The sequence below is a fragment of the Pteropus medius genome, unplaced genomic scaffold (genome assembly GCF_902729225.1).
Source record: "Pteropus medius unplaced genomic scaffold, Ma_sr-lr_union100, whole genome shotgun sequence".
NCBI classification, from domain to species: domain Eukaryota; kingdom Metazoa; phylum Chordata; class Mammalia; order Chiroptera; family Pteropodidae; genus Pteropus; species Pteropus medius.
Window position 1 is genome coordinate 2,949,376 of NW_024354911.1, and position 23,761 is coordinate 2,973,136.

The window sequence follows — 23,761 nt, forward strand, 5'->3', positions numbered from 1 at the left end:
CGTATAACTAAACAGGGTTAAAAACAGCACACACACACACACACACACACACAACTAGTAAAACTTGGGAAACCTAAATAAGATCAGTGAATCTGATCGATGTCAAATCTAGGTTGTGATAGTATACTATATAGTTTTATAAAATGTTACCATTGGGGGAAATTGGGAAAAGTGTACAGGGATCTCTACATGTGAATCTACATGTGAATCTACAATTATCTCAATGAAAATTTCAATTAAAAAAAAAAACAAAGCCAACAAGGCTAAAATCCCAAATGCTACCACCACCAAATGCTGGCAAGGATGTGGAGTAACAGGAACTCTCATTGTTGGTGGGAATGTAAAATGGTACAGCCACTTTGGAAGAGTTTGGCAGTTTCTAACAAATCTAAACACACTCTTACCATACAATTCAGCAATTGTGCTCTTTGGTATTTACCCAAACGACTTAAAAAGTTGCGTTTACACAAAAACCTGTATACAGGTGTTTAACGCAGCTTTATTTATACTTGCCAAAACTTCAAAGCAACCAAGATTTCGTTCGGTAGGTGAATAAATAAATAAACTGTAGTATAGCCAGACAATGGAATGTTACTCAGCCCTAAAAAGAAATGAGCTACCAAGCCATGAAAAGACATGGAGGAATCTTAAATGCATATTACTAAGTGAGAGACACTAATCTGAAAAGGCTGCATACTGTATGATTTCAATCATTTGACAATCTGGAGAAGGCAAAACTATGAAGATAGTAAAAGTATCAGTGGCTACCAAGGGTTGGGGGGGAGGGAGGGATGAATAGCAGAACAGACGATTTTTAGGGCAGTGATACTATTCTGTATGATACCATAATGTTGGAGATATGTCATTATACATTTGTCAGAACCCACAGGATGCACAACACCAAAGAGTGAACCTTAATATAAATTATGGATTTTAGGTGATAATAATATGTCAATGTAGGTTCATCATTTGCAACACATGTACCACTCTGGTTGGGGATTTTGACAGTGGGGGGTGGCTGTGTGGGTGTTGGGGCAGAGGATATATGGAAAATCACTGAATCTTTTGCTCAATTTTTCTATGAACCTAAAAATGCTCTACAAAATAGTTTATTTAAAAAATGGTGCCATTCGCATAAAAAAACCCAGCACAAATTAAAAGAAAGCAGAAGAAACAAAGATTTGTTCAGCACCTATTAACTGCCATCACTCTGCTGGGTATTGGGGTACAATGATAAAACAGACATAGTCCCAGTCCTCTTAGAGCTTACTATCCAATATAGAAATCAGATATCAACAAACCATATAAATATAAAAGTGTAATATTCAACAACAGCATGTAACCTGATCTATACTTAAGTTGAAGACAGTGCCTCTGAGGAAGTGATGCTAAAGTGGGAACTAAAGGCTGGGTAAGAGTCTGGAGAAGTGTTCTAGGCAAGAGGACTAGCATATGCAAAAGCCAGAGTAGTTGGGAGTACAGGCAAGGATCAGATTACGCAGATTTTGGCTTTTACAAGTAAAGCAACTGACATCATACTTGGAGTACACAATGAAGGAGTAACATAATCCAATTTGTTTTTTAGAAAAATCACTCAAGCTGCTGTTTAGAGAATGGAGTAGAATGGGAAAGGGAAGACAGAAACAGTTACAGCAGTAGGTAGGTAGCTTGGATTAGGTGAGAGTGGAGGAGAGAAGTGGCAGGATTCTCAATATTTAGATGGAAGAACTGATAAAGACTTGGTATAAGTCTTGGACTGTAAGTCACCAGATGGAGTGACAGAATAGGAGGTATAAAAAATAGTCAACTCTAAGGTTTCTGATATGAATGACCAACTCAATAGAAATGCCATTTACAGAGAAGGAAAATAAAAGAGGAAATAATTGTAGGGGAATTTTGTATGTGTTAAACTTGAGATGCCAGTAAAATATCTAAGTAGAAATGTCAAGAAAGTGGATGGGAATGTATCATTTGAGCTCAGAATGGAAACATGGGCACAAACAATATATATTGGAATCAGTGGGCTTAGCAATACAGTGGTCCTTGAGTGGCCTTACCAAGAAAAACTTCATGGACGTGGAAGAGACAGTCCAGACTGAAGTATGCTGAGGAGTGAGTAGGAGGTGACAAAATAGAGGTACGGAGTGAAAATATCTCTAGAAGCTTTGTTATGGAGAGTGGAGGGACAGTTAGGACTACAGAACGAGCTAACTGGAAGATGTGGTAGAAGGGAACATTTTAAAAAAGTGACCTCTCATTTCCTTGTAACAATTCAATCAGGGAGATCTGATTAAAAGAGATTTTTTTTTTCTTTTTAGTTTGGGAGATAGTAAAATATTTGTGAACGTGGAAAAGGCTTCAAAGAGGATGAGTCCAAAGAGTCTGGGAAATGGGAGTTCACTGATGGAGCCAAGTCCATGAAAATTAGGAAAGCATGGGATCTGGGACACACGTGGAAGGATCAGTGTTTGGTAAGAAGGATAAAACCCAAGTTAAATCATTGAACATATACTTATAAAAATTTAATATAAAGCTTCCTTCTACCTAAAGAAATAGGTACATATCGCTATTTTAATATGGCAAGAAGCAGCTTCAAAAGTGCAATGGCTTTGGCTCACATAATCCTAAAATATTTCAGAGAACTCCAGAATACCAGTTTGGTCACAGCTCTAGAAAAAAAGAGTTGTTTTAGAGTAGTGTCTAGGATTTATGAAGCATCTTACCTACAAAGGTAGTAAACAGTGAAAAGTTACAGTTTTAAAAAGTAGTTTAGGGGCTAATTTCACTTAACCTTTTCATGATGGTATAAAATTTACAAAGATCTTCCACACTTTTATTTTCCTCCCACTTTTGCAATATCTTTTTCTACCTTTTAAATATAGTGTCTAGAGCTAAATGAAAAATACATCGAAGTCTCTGTGATTCCAGACAGGGAGAAAGTAAAATAAATGAATCTAATGCAGAAGAAATTTTAGAAAATCTGAAATAACTCTGGGAAGGTACAGATAAATGGCCAACAAGCTTGGGTACTAGCAAATATAAAGATAAATTACACAATTTGTGTTTATGGCAAGATGGCTTTTAATTGCTGGCTATAAGTTAGGAAGGAGGGAGATAATACAATAAATCACAAGAAAAAAACCCACTCCTTTGTAATATCTTTAAAATCACTCCCTAAGGATGGTGGGAGAGGATTATCATCCTCTAGGATAGATGTCGTGGGTTGAGAGAGGTAGGTTAGGACACCTGTCCCAAGTGGTGGAGCTAGAATCTAAATCCATATCTTTTGGCTGATTTAATGCTGACTTAGTAATTAAATCTGTTACTAAGTAATAAGTTTGCTGAGTATTCCTGCCTTAACCTTTTGGGGTTAATGTCGAAAAGAGCAAAAAAGCTCTCTCACAAATTAGACGTCTCTCATCTTAGAGATCATGGAAGGCTGGCCTGGAAGAATTGCTGGTAGAGATACATAAGAAAGTGCAAGTTCTAGGTCCCAACCCTCACCCAAATGACAGAAAGTCTGTTCATCCAGATGACTACAGGTGATGACATGAACTCAACATAAATATTGAAAATAGAAGTGTAGAAAACTCAAGGTTACCAAACTTCTTGGTTACAAAGACTGAAACACAAAGGAACAGAGCCTAAGGCAGCGTCTGATGAAAGCACAGCAAATGTTCTCCTTCTAATTACACAATCTAAAGCAGCGTTTCTCAACCTTAGCACTACTGACATTTTGGAGCAGATAATTCTCTGTTGTGGAGGGCTGTCCTGTGCACTGTAGGCTGTTTAGTACTATCCCTGGTCTCTACCCACTATTTGCCAATAGCATATCTTCCCCAGCCCCAATCATGATAACTAAACATGTCTCCTGACATTGCCAAACATCCCCGGGAGGCAGGAAGAGGTGGGAATTGCCTCCAATTGAGAACCACTGATCTAGATGGACTTCACTGTGATTATAGAAGCTCAGGGCATGCAAGATAAACCTACAAAGAAAGCGGGGAAAGCTGATAATCTTATTTTCTTCCAGGCAATAGTTTGCACAATCTTAAAAAAAAAACAAACGAACCCATCTAACGTTCCAAAGACATGCAGTATATACCAAGAATATCAGGCTTAGCCCAAGAGACCACACCCTATTACTGAGAGGGACTCCTGGTAATAGATTCTGGAGACCAAGCAGTCAATCATCCTTCCTTCCCACACTCAGTAACCAAAGTGACTGTCGAAGTATGCAGAAAATCAGATACACACTCTGGTTCTGCATGCCTATTAAGCCATTGCTCATCTTTCTATTCTATGAGAGGGAGTCTACACCTTTCTGGAAATCTGGCTCCACTAACAGGTTCAACACAGACAAAGCCTGAACTTTCTAAACATCCCCCTTTTTGAGAGGACAGACAACCACCTTTAATAAGCCAGCAACACTCCCCAGTTGATTGTATGCTGACGAGAACTCTACTGCTCTCCCTTGAGAGAAGGGACACTCAGTTCTTTGTCTAATGTCTTGTTTTACAATCATTTACTCTGCCCATCAAAATCTGATGGGCTTTAGAACACTGGGCTCAGTGGCATTATCCATCTTCCCATCGCTCTGGTGTCAGAGAATCTTACACTATTTCTAAGGATCCACGCTTGAGAAGCAATTATTTTCTAAGAGTTTCTACAAAGAGAATCCTTGAAATTATTTTGACTTCACGTGTTCTAAGAAAGATTTCAGAAACAAAAGATAATCTGTGGAGCCCTGAAGCTTTCCAAATTTTGCTTTTCAGTTGGCTGATGCATGCAACCTCTCCCCAACCCCAAATCTTGCAAAATACTGTTGAGTATTCCTGGTGGTTTACCAAATTATGCTAGCTATGCTATAGACAAAAATTATTACTATTATTTTTTTACCTCGGTGTGTGAATGAAACAATACCTTGTTTTAAAATATCTGCAGCATAGCTCAGACTGAACAGTTGAGGTTCAGTTGACTAAGGTCAGAGCAAAACTGTTGCAAACCCAAGACCCAAACCCCCTTGAGCTTCCCACACTGCCTCGGCTAGACTGTGAGCTATGAGGGAGAAGCATGCCTTAGTCCATGGAACACAGGCCTGACTCAAAGAAGCCTCTGTAAAAGTTTGTTGTATAAAAGAAAAAGGACACTACAACACATTAACAATAAGATCATTTTGTGTCAACTGTAAAACATTTCTGTAATCGTTGCTAGAGGGTACTCTATTTCTGCTTTCTAGAAATTAATTGCATAAGAAACAAGACTGTGAACAATAAAAAAGCTAGTCTCGTGTTTCCTAATGGTTTCTATAGGCTCTCCCAACAATATTAATATTTTAGCTCTTCTTCCAAAGCACAACTTAAAGGTTTTTTAATCCCTAAGCATGCTGTTTACTCCCTTAAAAGCAGGATCAGACAGAGGAGGGCACAGAACAAACTGATTTTGTAAAATTAAATTCAGAAGAAAAAGGAGGTACGCATCTAAGGTTTTAAGTCACTGTTAACCAGTGACCCCCTAACCTAGTTCTTGCTCTCCAAATCCAGGGGGAAGGTAAACTTAGGGGGCAAAATTAGGCCTTGGCTACACTGGCAGTTATAAAACATTTTAGCAGTGCTCTGCCGGGCATCTATAATTAGAGTGTATGCCTCAAGAGACTTAAAATGAACTCAAAGGGTTTTAGAAACCAACGGCCAGCCCTCTGAGCACTGAGCTGCGTAGCCATGGGGCTGCTGCGCTGGGTGCCTGCCACCGTGTGCACATGTGTGCACACATACGCCAGTTCTGAAGAGTCTCTTTTTTCAAAGCTCTAATGGCTTGACCTCAACACCTGCTGCACTTCCTGAAGACAGACAGGCTCTGGAACTCCATTTGTTCCTCGCACGCGGCTGCACTTTCTAGGAACGACCGCACACACGCAGTAGCTGGCCAGCTGCCAAGGCGGGGGCAGCCCAGCTGCCTGGGGCCTGAACTTTCCCAGTGCTGTTAGGGCGGGATCCCACTATGAGCTGACTCAGCGGCCAGCATGGAACCCTGCCAACCCCACAGCAGTGCGGGGGCTGCTGGCAACTCACAGATGTTTTGCTAAACCAGAGCAATCAGCCTGGAGGCTGGTCTGGGCTGGCGGCCAGGCTGCTGCTGTCGTGGAAGCTGGGCTTCTCTGATCCTTGTCCTAGCTCTGCCACTACCTCCCTGGCGATGACGGAAAATCTCTGTGCATCTCAGCATCATCCCTGCCTCAGAGCACGTGTGTGTGGATGCAAGAGGGACGGCACTGTTTGTATTAGAATACCTGGAGCACTACTATCTACCATGTGCTAGCTCAGTTAATCCTCACAACATCCTTAGGAGGTATGCTTCATTATTTTTACTGCACAGACAAGATGACATATAGGCTCAGAAGAATGAAGAGCCCTATCGAAAGATCATAAGGGCAATAAATGGATGAATGGGATTTGAACCTCACTTTGCTGGCTTTGGAATCAACTGCAAACACTGCTATTGTAGTAAACTCAGATGAACTGCACAGGCTCCTTTATACAAAGAAGCTGATTTTTCAGGTTCCAAAGGATTTTCTTATGTGACTTATAGTTGCCCTGTGAAAATCCACAGCTCTTCACTGATTTCTAAACAGCACCATTGGACCACATGCAGAGTATGTGTTTATAGGGAATATCCAGACATTACTAGATTTATCATGAACTCCCTGACTAAGCATCAATAATTCACTTAACCTGGAGTAACTTATCATTGCTCCTGTTCTTTGGGTGAGGAAAAACTGCATTGCAGGTCAGAAAGAGAAGAAGAATAAGAAGTCCAAGGGTTGGCTAAGAACAGCTTCCTTAGGCTCCACTCCCTGAGATAATTAAGAACCCCAAATCTGTATTTTTTTAAAAGCTCCCTAGTTGACTGATGCTCAGCTATATTTGAAAATCACTTAAGCTTGCCTTGGCTAAAATGGGAATTTTGAGGTCTACTCTTTCCTATGAAATGAAATCATGTCTACAAAGCTCGTTGTTAGAAAATATACATAATGCAAGAGTTTCTCATCAGCTATGTTTAACTGCAAAACAACAAAACTGTCCTTAAAGAGCATGATCCTGGGTTAGCCTGGAGCTTAGAAACTGTCTTAGGCAAATATAAACTGTTCTTTTATATTACTAGACAAACTAATTAGAGTCATGCATCTCATTTTTAGATAACCTTCATAACATTGTTGCAATCTCATCCTTCCTTAAAAAACAACTGTACTGACATTCTTTCACTTCAAACTTGGAACAATACACGTGAGGAGTAACTTACATATTTCATTGCTTTATTCGAAAAAACATGCATGGCAAAAAAATTCAGTCTATTCATGTCTAGGCTGCTGGTCACTAAAGTGGGGTAAAAAGGCACAACTGGCACAGACCCTGGCTCTGGACATCCAGTACCCCTCTCTGGCTAGCCTTTAGGAAGAACAAATGACCCCCTGCATTTGTCAGAAAGACTGACCTGCTTGAGCTGCTCATCCAGATTCCAGCCTGCCTGCCCAGCTGCAGAAACTGAAGGTGGGGCCTTGGCAGCATCTTTGGTATGGTCTTCTTGAGCTTGCTGTCCCGGTGGTGGGAGCCCTGGTGCTGGAAGGAGACCAGATATGGGTGCCACTCTGGGGTCTTGGTGAGCCACTTTCTGCACATGAAAATATTTTGCAGCATCCCGGACCTCTTTCTCAGCCACCTCTGCAATGTCATCATCCCCATCCTCATCTTCCAAACCTCCTTCCTCTTCCTCAGGCTCTGAGTTCACGTTGCTCCGTTCAAAAACTCGGGTCACTGCTGTGGCCAGAGGAACTCTGGCTAAGGGACCCAGGGCAGGACTGCCAGAAGGCCTCCCAGGTGTGGTAGAAAGAAGAGTCTGTGTGACCAGCTTCTGGGCATATAAGAACTGGGTTTCTCTCATCTGCTGTCCCTGCTTCTCTCTGGCATCCATCTGCAGAGGAGCCTGGTGCAGTGGCAGCTGCGGCTGCTGCTGCGGCTGCGGCTGCTGCTGCGGCGGCGGCGGCGGCGGCTGCTGCTGCTGCTGCTGAGGCTGCTGCTGCGGCTGTGGCTGCTGTGGCTGCTGTGGCTGCTGCGGCGGCTCCATCACTGCCTCAAGCTTCACCCACCAACTGGCATGGCTCTGGACCTGGGCACAGCCCAGCAGGCACAGTGGGTCTAAACCTTAGGTAATTAATAGAAACCACAAAGAAGGAGAAAGAAGAAAAAAAAAGCCTATGTAAAACAGGTATAAAAAAAAAAGCTTTCTTTCCTCAAGTTAAGGGCATGAGCTCTGAGCACTAAACATATGCTTCTAAACTTGAGTTTTAAGATGAGTGAGTGGTAGGAGTTTTGGGGATTGGGTGAGTAGGGAAGGGTGTGAAGAAGAAAAACAGAATTTAAGATGGGAAATATGGGATAAATCTTAGTGATGGACTACTGTAGGTTTAAAAAGAAGCAAATCCAGATGATATCTAGTCTACAAACATCCGTGTTATGATAGCTTTCCCTCAACATTACCAAATATTAATGTTTATTACTGAAAAAGCAACTGGTTTTGCACTGTACAAATACTGAGTACAAAAACCACAATAATGAAAAGAAGGGCCTGCCTACAAAGAAGAAAATATTACTCATGTTATCAGGCCCATCAGAGAAAGAAATTATCATTTAAGCTAGACACAGAGCTCTCAGGCAGAAAGACAATTTCTCTCACAGAAAATAACTTAATAAACTCCTCTTGGGTTTAAACTTTTCAAATTTTCCAGATCGAACTGCCAGCCTGCTTATCAAGTGGGCTGGGCCATGCCAACTGGACATTATTGCCTCAAAAAGAATCTAATTTCAACAACATGAAAGAAATGTATATCCCCCAATCCGGCAAGGAGGCAAGAGTTTCAAATCGCAATCATCACTCAAAAACAAATTCCTCTGGAGATTTTAAAGTTAATTAATTTGAAATAGGTCAATACTGCCTATACAAGTTAATGCTTCCTTTTTATAAACAGCCAAATCTCTTCACATACCCTTTCATTCTGATTCACTTCTACTACATTCTACAATGAATACAAAAAGAAAAGGCTTTCAGGCCAAGTATTCCGGGGGCTGGTTTATCAGCATTCTTACCAATCAGTCTCCAAACACACACCCCTTTCACACGCTCTCCTCCTCCTCCTCTCCTTCCCGCTTCCCTTCCTACTCTCCAAGTCCCCACCCCCAACAAGCCTCACTTGAGTTTTGTTTCCTCAGCAAGTCTCCATAACTGAATGGGTTACTACTATGCTTGGGCAAATTTAAGGTGAAGAGGACTTGCAGTATGGCACATAATGTTATCACCACATAGAAGGAGCTGCATTGCACAGGTTGGGACTTGATATTTGCATTGTTCCATTGTTTTAGGATTGGGTAGAAAGATTAACAAAACTAAATACCTTTAGCGTCTCCAAAAATTCATGGGGAAGTAATCACATTTCTAGCAATAAAAACTGTTTGGATTTATAAATATTTTAATGGGTTAGAGAAAAAGGTAAAAAAGTAGAGATAAACTCTAATTTTCTATTTATCTTAGGAGCACTGCTTTTGCCTCTTGTAGTCTGTGAAAGATTCAAATTCCAATTTGATACTTAACTGCCTTTAGTTCTTAGAACTCTACAAAGTGAGTTATGCCTGCAGCAATACTTTCATTCTCCTTTAGCCCTTTTTGTAGTGTAACAAAGCATAAAAAAAACTTACACCTACATTAAATCCAGTTGGCAAAAGTGTTCATTAAAAAAAAAAAACAACAATCTGAGTCAAAGAAAATTAAACAAAAGAAAAAAGCAAATAATTCAGTGATCATTTTAATTTTTCTTATAATCATTACGTTCAATCAATCACGAATGGGAAATTTCTGAACCACGTCCTGCCAGTCATTGAACTGCTTCTTGTCTTGTGGCACCATCTTCTCTGTATGCTGTCCCTAGCAGGGGAGGAGGTGTCTCACAGCCTCTTTAATAAGATTGAGATGACTCAGTTCTACAACTCAATACACACAACCTCGCCTAAAAAAAAAGCCCATCTTCCCCCGTCCTTCAACAGCCAGTCGATCCAAACAACACCACCTGCCTACATTTAGAAAAGTTGTCTGAGAAATCTAAGCCACTTCATCCTTTTACATGGCCCCCTCTCCTGTTTTTCCTAAAGTTCCCGGACCACCAACCCCAGAGCAATCGACTGTTTGCAGCTTTGAACCCAACCTCGCCCACCACTCCCTTTACCTTCGCTCCGGGATCCCTCTAGTTCCAGCCCCCTTCTAGCCCCACACTTTCCCACCTGGTTATTCCGGACCCCTATTCTTTATACTCCCCAATCCAGCCGTATCACTTTTACCTCTACCAAGTCCTCCCAGCCAATCCGCTGGTTCTCTTCTGATCGCCCCGACCCCACCTTATCCTCGCCCTCTCAGTTCCCGGGGGGCCCCTTACTCTGCTCGTCCCTTTATCTCCAATTACCCTAATGGGCGCAAGGCGTCTCCATACTCTTCCCAGCGCTCTCACTTTTCCTCCGCGGCCCCCGCGCTCCTCCGGCCAGCTCCTTCACGTCTCTCCCTGCACACCTGCCTCCCGTTCCACCCCTCAGTGCCTTCCACCTGCTGCAGCCTCCGCTCCCGCAGCGGCTGAGGGAGCTGGGCCCACGCGGCTTACCTGTGCCGGGCGCCCCAAATCTGCTGGCGGTGGTGGAAGCGGCCGCTCAGGCCCCCGCGCGGCAGCTGCGTCTCAGACTTCTCCGCAGCCGGGGGCCACAGCCGGGGCGGGGCCCGCACCGGAAGCGGCGCCGCGGGGTCGGCCCGTCGGCCCAGGGCGGGGAGGGGGCGGGGCCGCACGAGATGGGGCGCGGCCTAAAACCGGAAGCATCCAAAAAGAGATCGGGTGGGCGGGGTCGGGCGGAAGTGACTTTTAGAGACGGCCCCGCTCAACCTAGTCGTGAGCGGAAGCTGGGTGAAGCTGGCAGAAACTTCCACCAATGGGGGAGCGCGGACACCGAGGCGTTCTGGCGTGGGCACTTCCGCGGAGAGTTGAAGAGTGCTTGTTTGTGTAGTTTTCTCTGCGCGTTTTCTGTTTGTGAAAGTTGATGTGGCGCGGGCGATTGTTGGGAGGAAGGTAAAGGACAAGGAGAGTCAGGGTTTTATGTTGCTTCTGTCCCCTCCCCAACCTCCAACCTTTAAACCGGGTTTCTCTGAGATTCTCGCTTCCAGATCAGCTTTTCTCTGAATCTCATTCCTTCCTGGCCTGAGACCTGGCTGTCCTTTGAGGCATCCCCTGGAATCCCTCCTATGGACTAGTGTTCTCACTTTTCAGCTTCCAAAGATGGGGGACTTTGTGCCAAATACTGTCGTCTCCCCAAAACCCTTCTCCGATGCTTACTCTCAAGACTCTGCTCCCCATTTATCCGACTCTGCAGAGAGCATCTGCTTATTTGTGCATCCCGCTCCTTGCCTTACTTTCTCTCCTGTCTCCCATCTTGATAATTTCATAGTCAGTGTGGACAACCCATTTAACATCCAGGGCTCAGCTCTACTGACCCTTACATCAGCCTCCCAATCCCAGTCAAAAACTTGAATCTTATCACCAGAAACGCTATCATGTCATGAATCAGTAATTGGAACGTCCTTCTGTCCAACCACAGACTGATATCTTCTCAGCTCGACTGCTCTAGAACCTCACCACAACTTGTTTTCACTTTATCAGGACATCCAACCTTTTGAAAGCCCCTACTTAATCCTCACTCTTCACTTTCCTTTTTATCCATCTTAGCTTCAACAGTACATCGTTACAATCCTGCTCTTACCGACATGCTTCTCCATGCCTGTACCTTTTCATAGAAAATTTTCTGCTGAACAGATTGGAATCACTAAGTTAGTAGTTTCAACCTTAAGTGGGCTGTGCACAGTGCCTGGAAATTTCATTGCATTTTTCTAGTTAACTTGCTCTTCACTATCTCTGCATATCTTTAACCCAACACATCCTAGACCCCTTCCCCTGATTATCTTACTGTACATATAAGTAACAGAAAATAGAATGCCCTGGAATCTAGAAATCTACATGTATTCTTATACTGTCCTTTTCCCTATAATTTATTCAATCAAAAATATTCATTGAACTCCTACTAGTTGCAAGAAGCATTCATGTAGGTGCTTGTTGAGCGCTGAACAAAAAAAAAATTCCTTGTCCTAAGGGATTTTTCTAGTGCAGGGAGACAGAAACATATATATATGTGTGTGTGTTGTGAAGAAGAACAAAGCAGGGTAAGGGTTAGACAGTGGTGTCAGGTAGCTGCTATTTTAGATGTTAGTCAGAAGGACTCATTGATAAGGGACATTTAAGCAGAAACTGGAACTGACGATGGGAGTGATCCATGTGTATATCTAGGGAAAGAGTGTTCCGGACAGAGGCGGCAGCAAACTCAAATGATCTGAGGCAAAAGCATTCTTGACATGCTGTAGGAATAGCAAGGACACCACTGTAGCTGATAGTGAGGGGGAGAGTGGTAGGAGATGAGATCAGAGAAGTAGCCAGGGGCCCAGTCATGCAAGGCCTTGTAGCCCATGATGACATCTTTGGATTGTTACCACTGAAACCACTGGAGAGTTTGAGCAGAAGAATGACTCATTCAGACTTAAGTCTCTAAGAGAATCATTCTAGCTGTTGTATGGAGAGTAGCTATGAGTGTGGAGGGATAAGAGTGGACACATTTGTTTTGACAGAAGATGATGGTGGCCTGAACTAGATGACAGCAGTGGGGATGGTAAAAAGTCAGATTCTAGATGTATTTTGAAAGCAAAGCCCCGGAGTTTGCTAATGTACAGGTTAGAGAAGAGTCAAGGCTGATGCTAAGGTTTTTGGCCCAAGTAATTGGTAGACTAGTGATATCATTTATTGACCTGGGTAATACTATCAAAAGTTGATCTATAGATTATTACTCCACAGCAAAAAGGAATAAAGAATTGATATACCCACCAACTTGGTGTTACAACAACATAACAATAAAGAAAGACTTCAAAATGACACTCTTGAAAAGGTTAAAACTGTAGTGGTGGAGAATAAGTCAGTGGTTGCCAGGGGTGGAGGAGTAACTATAAAGGGATAGTTAGGGGTGGAGGAGTAACTATAAAGGGATAGCAAAACAGAGGATTTAAGGTACTGGGACTCTTCTCTATCCTGGTTGTGGTGGCAGTTACATGAATTTAACCAGGTGGTCAAATCAATAGAACTGTACAACAAAAATACAATCAATTTTATTGTATGATCAATTTTTTTAAAGCCAAACTTCCATGTGTGCTTAAGTTTCCCTTCCCCATGCTCAGGGTGTTCCCTTTAACCTCTTGCAATATTGGATCCTTCCATTAGTATTCAAACAAGCTTTCATTTCAACCATCTTTTGTTTAAAACACACACACAAACTGTCCCTTGGCCCCATATTCTGTGACTAGAGCTTTATCTTACTATTCCCCTTCCTAGCAAAGCTAGAATTACAGTGCTTAATGCAGCCCAAGTGATCTTATCTCTCTCCTTAAAACACTCTATGGTGTTTTCAGATGAGTGGTTGTCAATTTTGGGACTCAGGGAACATATAAAATGTTTTGCCGTCGAAATTAATGGTGATTACATTTTCAACATGCATTGGTCCCACAAGAGGTTTTTCACAATTGATTACCCTAATAAGGCAGAAGACTGTCCTACAGTTATTGTACCTTCTACTGTACAGTTACATTTTAATGGAAAATTAAAATGTGACTTGATGATTATTAAGGTTTCTTCTCCTCCTGAGATCTAGGTTATAGCCTCAGGGAGCCTCTGTTAGCATGCAAAGCCTCTACTGAATAAATGGCATTAACATGTGTAAAGAAAGAATGTGACAGTCTAAGGGGTGTGGGGGAGGGGAAAGGGGTGTACCAAGTCCACATATTTCTGAGGGGGAATTCTTTATGGTGGAGGTGGAGGCACCATTAATGTTACCTGCAGCCTGATTGGGCTTTCAGTGTTCAGTGTATTTTCCAGGGCTGGAGCTGGAAGGAGGGTGGAGAGATGCCCATCAGGCTGACTTCTGGGTCCTTTCACAAAACTGTTCATATTTTGAATCAGACAATTGGTATTTGATATCTGATGTCTTGAGCTATATGTATGAAATGTCAGCCTCCACAAGCCAGTCAACCCTGGGGAACTGCCAGTACCTAATTAGTGAGGCTCAAAGCTGAACTTTGAGAACATCTCCTAAGTAATGAAGACTCCTGGCAGTGGACAGCCAGCATTCCCCTGCAGTTAGCTACTCTCATTACAAATATTCTTTTCAATCCTGTGACTCAGGGATTTCCCAACATTCTGAGGAACTGCTTTGACTATATTACCCTTTCCCTCACCTGAGAATAGAAGTCAGACCTCTAAGGCAAGTAAAAGGGCCAATCCTAAAGTGACTCATCTTTGAAAACATTGGATTGATTCACTCTCCTTGATACTTTATTGAAAGCTCATCCAGATTTCTGGTGGCCCCAGCACTCAGCTGCCCACAAACTGCCAGAGCAAAAGAGAGCAGGAAGCTTTGGGAGCCATCTGGCCCCTCATCCGACAGAGCTGTTATAAGTCAGACTTAAAACAAGTACTGGTGAGCCTAAGAGGAGAGGGTGCTTGAACTGAAGTCTGGTCGGCTGTGAGCTTGGTTTGTTCACAGAATCGTGGGGCCAACCAATTGCAGTAAATGCGTCCATAGATGCCTATCACATACCCAAAGGCTTTACATCCATCAAAAATCTTTATTTCCAAGCACCAGCACTGAATCTTGAGTTATCAAGGACAATAATATGCATTTTCTATTGTTAAGGTTGCCTTGAATTTTAAAAAATCTGTCAATTTCAGGAGAAAAGTATAGAGACATTATGGAGGACACCAGGCAAGTATTTTGGAAACATGAGCTCAGAGGATGCAAAGTATACCGGGGGAACTTAACCGGAAAAGAATTTTCCTAAATACAGAGTTTGGAGCACTTGCTTTTGTTAGGTTTGGGCCCCTGGCTGATTGTGTCTTTATTGCCCCCACACAGCTATGTCCTGTTGTAAGCTGAATGCTATTTTATCCCTGATTCTTAGCTAAAGGAAACTATATAGTGGGAGTTCCTGGTATTTTATTAAGGTGAAATATATTCAGTGTAAGAGGATGAAAAGGTTGTCTATACCCCAGGCTTTCAGTTACTACTTTATAGCAAGAACATATGTTGAATCCTTTGATGGAGTCAAACCAATCTTGACACAGGTTTCTAACCCTGCTGAAATTCCAGGGAATAACACATAACATCACTTGGGAATCTGATTCAGAAACTTCATCATTAAAAACTGAACTGAGTTTTCAGTCTCTCCAACTAAAGTGAAAGTTTGATTTTATAATGCTTATAACTGTCCCAAGATCATGGTGGAAGAGAATAGAGTAGTTATAAAGCTAATGGATCTAATAACAATCTCCTGACCAATTCCCTTTCATGGCCCCCACCCCCGCATCCCTGCCAAGAAAAAGGGCAAAATACTAGCTTAACACTGTGGTCATGGAGCAACCAGTCATTTCCTAATATGGACAGTTCAGCCCTCCAGTTTCACTTCTGGAATTCAAGTGCTAGGAGAATGGCATTTATATTTGTATATGTTTTCTACAACTCCTCTTTTCACTGCTGAAAGCCTTGAAGCCTCTGTGTTGTTTGCTTTAACATTAATTATGGCATGCACAATGACTGAATTTTCTGTACCTACAATATAGCCCTGACCCAGTACAATCTAACCTTAATAGTTTGATACAAAATTAGAATGAATTAGTCACAAGATTTGACGGCTCTCTTCTTATTAAAAATAGTTACCCAAAGAAAAGTGGTTATAGCCATTAAAAAGAATGATAATATTAGAAATGTATGTAGGAAGATGTCAGTGTTAGGAATTAAAGAGAAACTAGCAAGTTACAGAAAAGTATGTAAAATAAAATCATTTTTTTAAAAAGGAATGATGATTTAATCTTTTGAAAAAACAATTTCCCATCTTAACAAAGATAGTTATGATACATGCCCTAATCTTAGACTCAAATTTAATTTTTGCTTTCTTTGATAATTAGAAAAAATTATATATTAAGGAAAAATCTACAGTATTATTAACTGATAGTTTTCATGCACTAAGCGCTTCACTTACATTATCAATTATTCCTCACGATAACCCCCATATTACAGGTGAGAAAACTAATACAGGAGTTAAGTAACTTGGCCAAGATTAAGTTACGTGTTATAGGTAGCAGAGCTGAGATTTGAATCCAGGGTTGTCTGACTGCAATTTGTGCTGTTAACTGCCATGCTATATTTTTCCCATCAGTGTAAATATTAGACTTGTAACGATATTTTAGTTTTCATTATATATTTTACAGTAATGGGCTACAGAGAATCAACAATATGTTGCATATCAGTTTTATAATTTGGCTAAAAGAAGCTACCTGAAGCCCTAAATCAGAGAGTAAAACCAAACCTTGCTGGACATGAAGCCCTAAATCAGAGAGTAAAACCAAACCTTGCTGGACATGGACCTGCGCCTTGCATTTGCAGAGTACCAGCTGAAAGAACTGGAACACAAGACACTAACAGAAGGTTAGAGGCAGCCTAAATGTCCATCAGTCGGGAACTGGTTCAATGACACGTGGTACTTAAGCTATCAAAAAGCAAAAAAGAAAAAAATGGACAAATTTTTAATGTACTGACGCGGAACACTTTCCAGGACATAAAATGAAAAAAGCAAGGTTCATTACAGGGTGTTTAGTATGTTACCATTAATAATTATGTTTAAAAAGGATGTACATATATAATCACTATGTTGGAGAAGCATGACTCACGGGGTTTGTATCAGTATTGTGGGCAAAACTACTGTAACAAATAGATCCAAAAGACAACTTGGCAAAATCGTTTATTTCTTGCTTACCGAACAGTCCTGGACAGATACTCGGGTCAGGGAGGTGGCTCTCCTTCATTGCTGTCCTTCAGGGCCCTAGGCTCCTTCATCTTGTGCTCTCCCACCCGTTAGGTCACAAACTGGCCCACATTGCTTCCACTCATATTACACTGGAGAAAACTTTATCATGTGACCATACCCAAATTCAAGGGGAATGTGGGAAAGTGTCTAGTTGTATGCCCAAAGAGAATAATGGTTTCGGTAGACAGCCAGAGGTCTCTGTTCCAGTCAGTCTCTACTCACCCTTCCCCCATGGGAGATGACAAAAAGTCCCATTCAATTATGGCATTCATGTTAAAATCTGGATTTCAGTCTTCTTTAATTTCCCATGGTGAGTTTCTCCATGGTCTAGCAACCTGTAAACTTTAAAAGCCAAGTTGTTGGTACTTCATCACTACTCCAATGAACCCACCCAACCAATATACAATAATAGAGCGGGGGCAGGAAAACTGCAATAGAAAACTTTGGAAAAGGAAGAATGGGAAATACAAACCGGTCATGTCCAAAGCAATTATGGAATCCTGCTAGCTGCACATTATGAAGACTCCCTTTCCTCACATGAAGCAAGTTCCTAGATTAGACCGAGTTTTGCTTTTCAGGAAAAATTCTCTTGTCTTTGTTTTCCTTATTCCCTGGTTCTACCTTCTGGCAAGTCCTCCCTCAGCCATTGTTTTCCCTGGCTGCAGTGAAATGGGGAGCGTGCTCTCCTTGGGATGGCCCAGCTTTGACAGTCTGCTTCCTAATGGTGCAAGTTTGGAGATCGAGTGTTGTTTTATGGCTTTACTTATTTTTTGAGTCAGATTTGTGGGGTTTTTGGCAATAGGATTCCCTTAGAAACTTCGGATCTAATTGCTTCTAAGCAGCTTCTTGTGCCAGAAATCACGCCCAAATATTTTTTTCGAAGACATAAATATCAGCTTTCATTTATTTATTTCTTTATTCCGTGCCTCCCTCTTCCAACTTAATGGCAGTTACAGTGAGGCCATATGAAATAATAGGCTTCACTGGAAGGAAAGTCTTTAGTTTAAACTGTTCTTTGCAACTGTGTTGAATTCTTCTGTTTAACTGAAATATCTTAGTGGATCTTTGTTTATCAAAGCCTTTTTAGTCTTTTTTCTTGCTCTTGGAATTCAATGGTTTCTCCACCCCTTCAAGGCCCCACTTCTAGACTCCCTCTATTCCTTTTCATTTCTACTTGCAAACCAATATGTTCTTGCCTGAGCTTATCTCTTACAATATTTTGTTAAACACAGCAAGAAACAACTAACACAATCTAACATACTACCTCATGGTCCATCACTTCAAAATACCATGGAAAGAAATATATATACACACACACATACATATATAATAAATATATATAAAATATATAAACATAATATATATATAAACGTATATATTTTTCCTCCTTAAGTATCTCTATTAGAAATGTGATATAGGGAAGAGGCATGAAAACTCCATAAATTGTCTAAATGTTAAACCAGAGCCTACAACGAATTGCTGCCAGACCACAGGACACATACAGAACAAAGGAAGATTCCTGCTGGGATTACTAACAATCTGTTTACCCACACCATGAAAGGAAAACAGGAAAATAGAGTCTTTAAGTTGCACCCTACACAAAATAAACCCAATTATTTATTCCCTAGGGCCAGACCTTAGAGAACCTATAGAACAAAGGGCTGGGATTGCTAGCACACCTTTCAGACTGCATGCCCATACCATCAAAGGAAAATAGGGAAATGAAGTGTTTAAACTGTAATTCATGGAAACTAAGAATGACATATAAACTGAATTCCTCAAACACTCAGGGGCTGTCTCTCTTATTTTTCTGTCTCTGAGAGGAGACCACATTCTGTCTATGGAGCGTTATTCCTTCTCTAATAAACTTTCCTTTGGTCTCTAACTCTGGCATGGGCTTGAATTCTTTCCTGAGCACAGTCAGGACCCTCCGTCTCACGATGCAGGACTTGAGTCCCCACTCAGGGGGATTTACCTCGTCCTGCATCAAATGGACACCAAATAAATGAGTTTCTTGATGTCTTGGAAATTGCTGCCATTAAGTAGAGGTCATACTAAAAAAGAAGAAAAAAGGAAATGCTTTAGCAGATCATTCAGCTAACAAGCTACAGTCTGAAATCTTTAATAGTGACTTCTTTTAAAAACGAGTTGATGAGCCTATGGAGAAGTTCAAGAATTTCATCATATATGCACAAGATTGGTTGTAAAACGTATGACGACAGCCTCCAATAGACCAGAAAACTTCAAATGGAGACTCACTACCACAAAGGGAACAAACTGGCCGTGATATTAAACACTGGTGAGGAAACAGCAGAAGACATGGTCAATGTGTACTTTCCTAGGGAAACTTATAAAGGTGGGACACAGATTGGAAACATGTCTGAAGGGTCCCTTGGAACATCTCTAAAGAGACTTCACACAATTACCTCCCTTTATAAGTTAAGAATATTTATTGGTAATTGTGTGTTTCTTTTCTAGATGAGTTGAAGCATCCTCCTGTCAAAAAGCAACAGCACTCACGGTGACTAAGAAAATCACAGTGGACTTTGTATTCTCTCTGCAGGATATTCCAACTTAGTTGTCTAATGATAGAGAAACATATTTTACTGGGGCAATTATTCTTAAGCTATGTAAAGTATTGCCTCTCATGTAGAAGTCTTAATGACCTTAACCCTCTCAATCACTTAGAAAAGTAGAGAGACAAAAAGGAATATTAAAACTTAAATTAGCTAATTATCAGACACACTTGAGTTTTCATGGTCTTAAGTACTATCCTTGGCTCTAAAAATTGTGTTCTTTCTATTCGAGAACTCATAAATTGTTTCCCAATGAAATGGTCACTGGCACGCAGGCCCATATGAGTAGGAATCTCTACTTACACTTGCTTCTAACCTCATAGGCAGAGCTTGCTAAATGTTGTAAAGGATTAACCCAGTATACTCAATCTTGTCACCAACAGGCACAAGCCACATTCCATTGCCAGCACTAACTAACTGGCTTCTAAATGACCTTACATCAGGTGATTGGGTATTCTGGAAATATCAGAAAAACTTAAATCTAACTCCCTCCCTCCCTCCATTCTCTCTCTCCTTCCTTCCTTCCTTCCTTCCTTCCTTCCTTCCTTCCTTCCTTCCTTCCTTCCTTCCTTCCTTTCCCCTTCCTTCCTTCCTTCCTTCCTTTTCTTCCTTCCTTCCTTCCTTCCTTCCTTCCTTCCAGTGACGGCAACAAAATCCAGCAAGTTTCAGGTGTACAATTTAACAGTAAGGCATATATACATATTGCATCAGGTGTTCACTGCCCATAGTTAGATTTCTTTCTGTCACCACATATTTGACTCCTTTTACCCCATCTACCTCCCCCTCCTCCCTTACCTCCTTCCCTTTAGTAACCACTAGTCTATTGTCCATGTCCATGAGTCCCTGTTTGTTCTGTTCGTTGACTTTTAGATTTATATCCCACATATAAGTGATATCATGTGATATTCAACGTTTTCCTGTCTGGCTTATTTCGTTTATCGTATTTATCTTGAGGTCCATCCATGTTGTTGCAAATGGCAGTATTTCATCTCTTCTTGTGGCTGAGTAATATTCCATTGTATATATCTACCACAGCTTCTTTAGCCAATCATCTATTGTAGGACACTTCGGTTGCTTCCATGTCCTGGCCACCACGAATAATGCTACTATGAACATTGGTGTACAAATATCTTTTCGGATATGGGTTTTCAAGTCTTTGGGGTAAATACCCAGTAGAGGGATTGCTGGATCATGTGGTAGATCAATTCTTAGTTTTTTTGAGGAATCATATTGTTTTCCATAGTGGCTGTACCAATTTGCAGTCCCACCAGCAGTGTATGAGGGTTCCTTTTTCTCTGCATCCTTTCCAACACTTGTTATTACTTGTCCTGTTGATAACAGCTATTCTAACAGGTGTGAGATGGTATCTCATTGTGGTTTTGATCTGCATTTCCCTAATAGCTAGCAATGTTGAGCAACTTTTCATATGTTTGTTAGCCATTTGTATGTCTTCTTGGAAGAAGTGTCTGTTCAGGTCCTCTGCCCATTTTTTGATTGAGTTGTTTTTTTATGTTGTTATTGAGTTGTATGAGTTCTTTGTGTATTTTGAATATTAGGCCCTTATTGGAGGCATCGCTTGCAAATATACTTTCCCATTCAGATGATTGTTTCTTTATCTTGTCGATGGTTTCTCTTGCTGTGCAGAAGCGTTTTAGTTTGATGTAGCCTCATTCATTTATTTTTGCTTTTACTTCCCTTGTGAATAAATATCTCTAATTTTCAGTTCAACACCACAGGGTTTACTCCCATCTTCCATTTTTCCATATTTGTAATTCTTTAGAACAGTGAGAAACCTGGCTCTCATTCTCTACGGTATATTTATTTATTTCATCAGTTCTAAAATACACATAAAGTAACTTCAGAATTGTAACCTCTACCACTGCAAAAACCAAACAGTCACTGGAGTTCAATATTTGTTTCCAGTTTTTTGTGGGTTTTTGGTCTTTTTTAATCTCAGGGTGTATATAGTCAACATACTGTGTTCAAATGTTACCTGGGTTAATTTTCCCCTCTCCTTCAGTGTAGTTATTTATTTTGTTTGTGAAAATGCAGGTGAATTACATGCTTCTAGTTATATTCCATTTGAAAGTCCTACCCTCAGCCTATTGATATGCCTTTTTTTAGTATTTGAGCCACTTACGTAGTTCTAAAAGTCTGAACTATACAAAAAGGTATATTTGGAGAAGTGCCTCCCTCCATCCCTTCCAATCTGTTTCCATCTCTCTTTCTCTCCATCCCATTATCACATCTTGTAGGCAACCAATCTCATTAATTTCTAGTTTATTTATCCTGTATTTCTTTTGTACAAGTGAGTACATACATATACCTGTATATTTTATCCCCTTATTTTATTTCTTACCAAGAAGGTAGCATCCTATAAGATCATGCATTTTTAATATGCTAAGGCTCTTTTCAACATAGGCCTTTTCTGTTTCTGTTGTTGACACTCTTGCCTTTAATGAACTCTATATACAATAAACACTTGTCCACACTTAGCCCATAGTCTAGCCAGATTGAGTTGCTGGGTTGCATACACCTCACTTTAGGTCATATAATTCTCTTAAATAATATCAATGACTTCGTAAGCAATACTCTTAATAATTGGTACCTACCACCACAAACCTAATAATGCCCTGCTGCAAGTACCATTTATTGTCATGCCTATAGTGGGATATTTTTGCTTACACAAAAATCAAAGTAAAAGGTCTAAGGCAGGGGGACCAGTTTGTGTGATCAAACTTTTACATAAATGGCAGCCCAGTGGAAGAATCATTGGTATGTTTCATCTGAGAAAATTCCAAATCTATGTTCTTAACACAAAGGCATACCACAGCATTCTTTCAGACATTTAAATTAGTTTCAAATAGAAGCAAGGGGTGACGTCAGAAACATGGCAGAGTGAGAGATGTCCCCAGACTCTCCCCTTGAAGCAACAATAAACTTAACATCTAGCACTCAACAAAAAACACCTAACCTATATGCCAGCTACATCTGAGCATGAGATCTGAACATAAGAGCAGGAATTGAGAAAACAACTAGATGAGAAGAATGAATTCTTTAGTAAGGAGATTGAAATCCTCAGAAAGAACCAAATAGAACTTCTGGAGATGAAGAACACACTGAAAGAGATGAAAAATGAAATAGCAGGCTTGGAAAATAGAGTCGACCAAATGGAGAAAAGGGTTAGTGATATTGAAGACAGAAATCTGGACATAAATCAGAAGGAAGAAGAGAGAAAGTGAAGAATGAAAAATAGTGAAAGAGAAATACAAGAACTAGCTGCTACCATCAGGAGAGGAAACGTAAGAATAATGGGCATTAGCAAAGGCGAGGAAAGGGAGCAGGGACTAGAAAGCATTTTCAGACAAATAGTTGACGAGAATTTCCTAAATCTAAGGAATGAGCTGGAGCTTGGAATTCAAGAAGTCAACAGAACACCCAATTATCTCAACCCAAAAAGGCCTTCTCCAAGACACATTGTATTAAAATTACCAAAAATCAGTGACAAAGAAAGAATTCTTAGGGCAGCCAGGGAAAAGAAGATGGTAACCTATAAAGGAAAACCCATTAGATTATTGTTGGACTTCTCATCACAAACCTTACAAGCCAGAAAGGAATGGAATCAAATACCTAAACTATTAAATGAAAGAACCTACCAGCCAAGAATAATGTATCCAGCAAAGTTCTCCTTTAGATATGAAGGAGAAATTAAGACCTTTCCAGACATACAAAAATTGAGTGAATTCTCTACTACAAGGCCTGCATTACAGGAAATACTGAAAGAGGTCAGCTCACTTAAAATGAAATGACAAAAAAATACATAACTATGAGTAAGGCAACTAGCAGGTGGATAGAAGCAGAGGAGTGCAACCCTTATTAAGAATGGAACTTTATAAGTTTAAACAATAAGAAGAGATTTACCATTGCAAGATAGTAATGAACATTCAGCATACCTAGGGACAAAATGACACAATAACAACAGAAGAGGGGAGGATTCAAAGATCCAAATTCTCAAAGGGAAATGGAGATAAGGCACACGCAGAAGAAAATGGACTTATATATACATAACTATCCTCTACATATTCATAATGGTAATCACAAGCCAAAGATTCAGAACTGAAGTATATAACGTAAAACAAGAAAGACCAGAG

General features: G+C 40.7%; 1 protein-coding gene across 2 annotated transcripts in view; it reads right to left on the reverse strand.

The window, feature by feature from the left end:
- ARID3B (AT-rich interaction domain 3B) overlaps nucleotides 1-10,828 on the reverse strand; it is a 50,772-nt gene extending 39,944 nt beyond the window's left edge. The window contains exons 1-2 of one of the 2 annotated variants that reach the window (XM_039856447.1): nucleotides 10,697-10,828; nucleotides 7,492-8,198 (exon numbers count right to left, since the gene is read on the reverse strand). In XM_039856447.1, the coding sequence (XP_039712381.1) occupies nucleotides 7,492-8,121 (630 nt within the window). In that variant the 5' untranslated portion in view covers nucleotides 8,122-8,198; nucleotides 10,697-10,828. The remainder of the gene's footprint in view (nucleotides 1-7,491; nucleotides 8,199-10,696) is intronic. The other variant, XM_039856448.1, reaches the window with a different exon arrangement.
- Nucleotides 10,829-23,761: the final 12,933 nt, after the last annotated feature.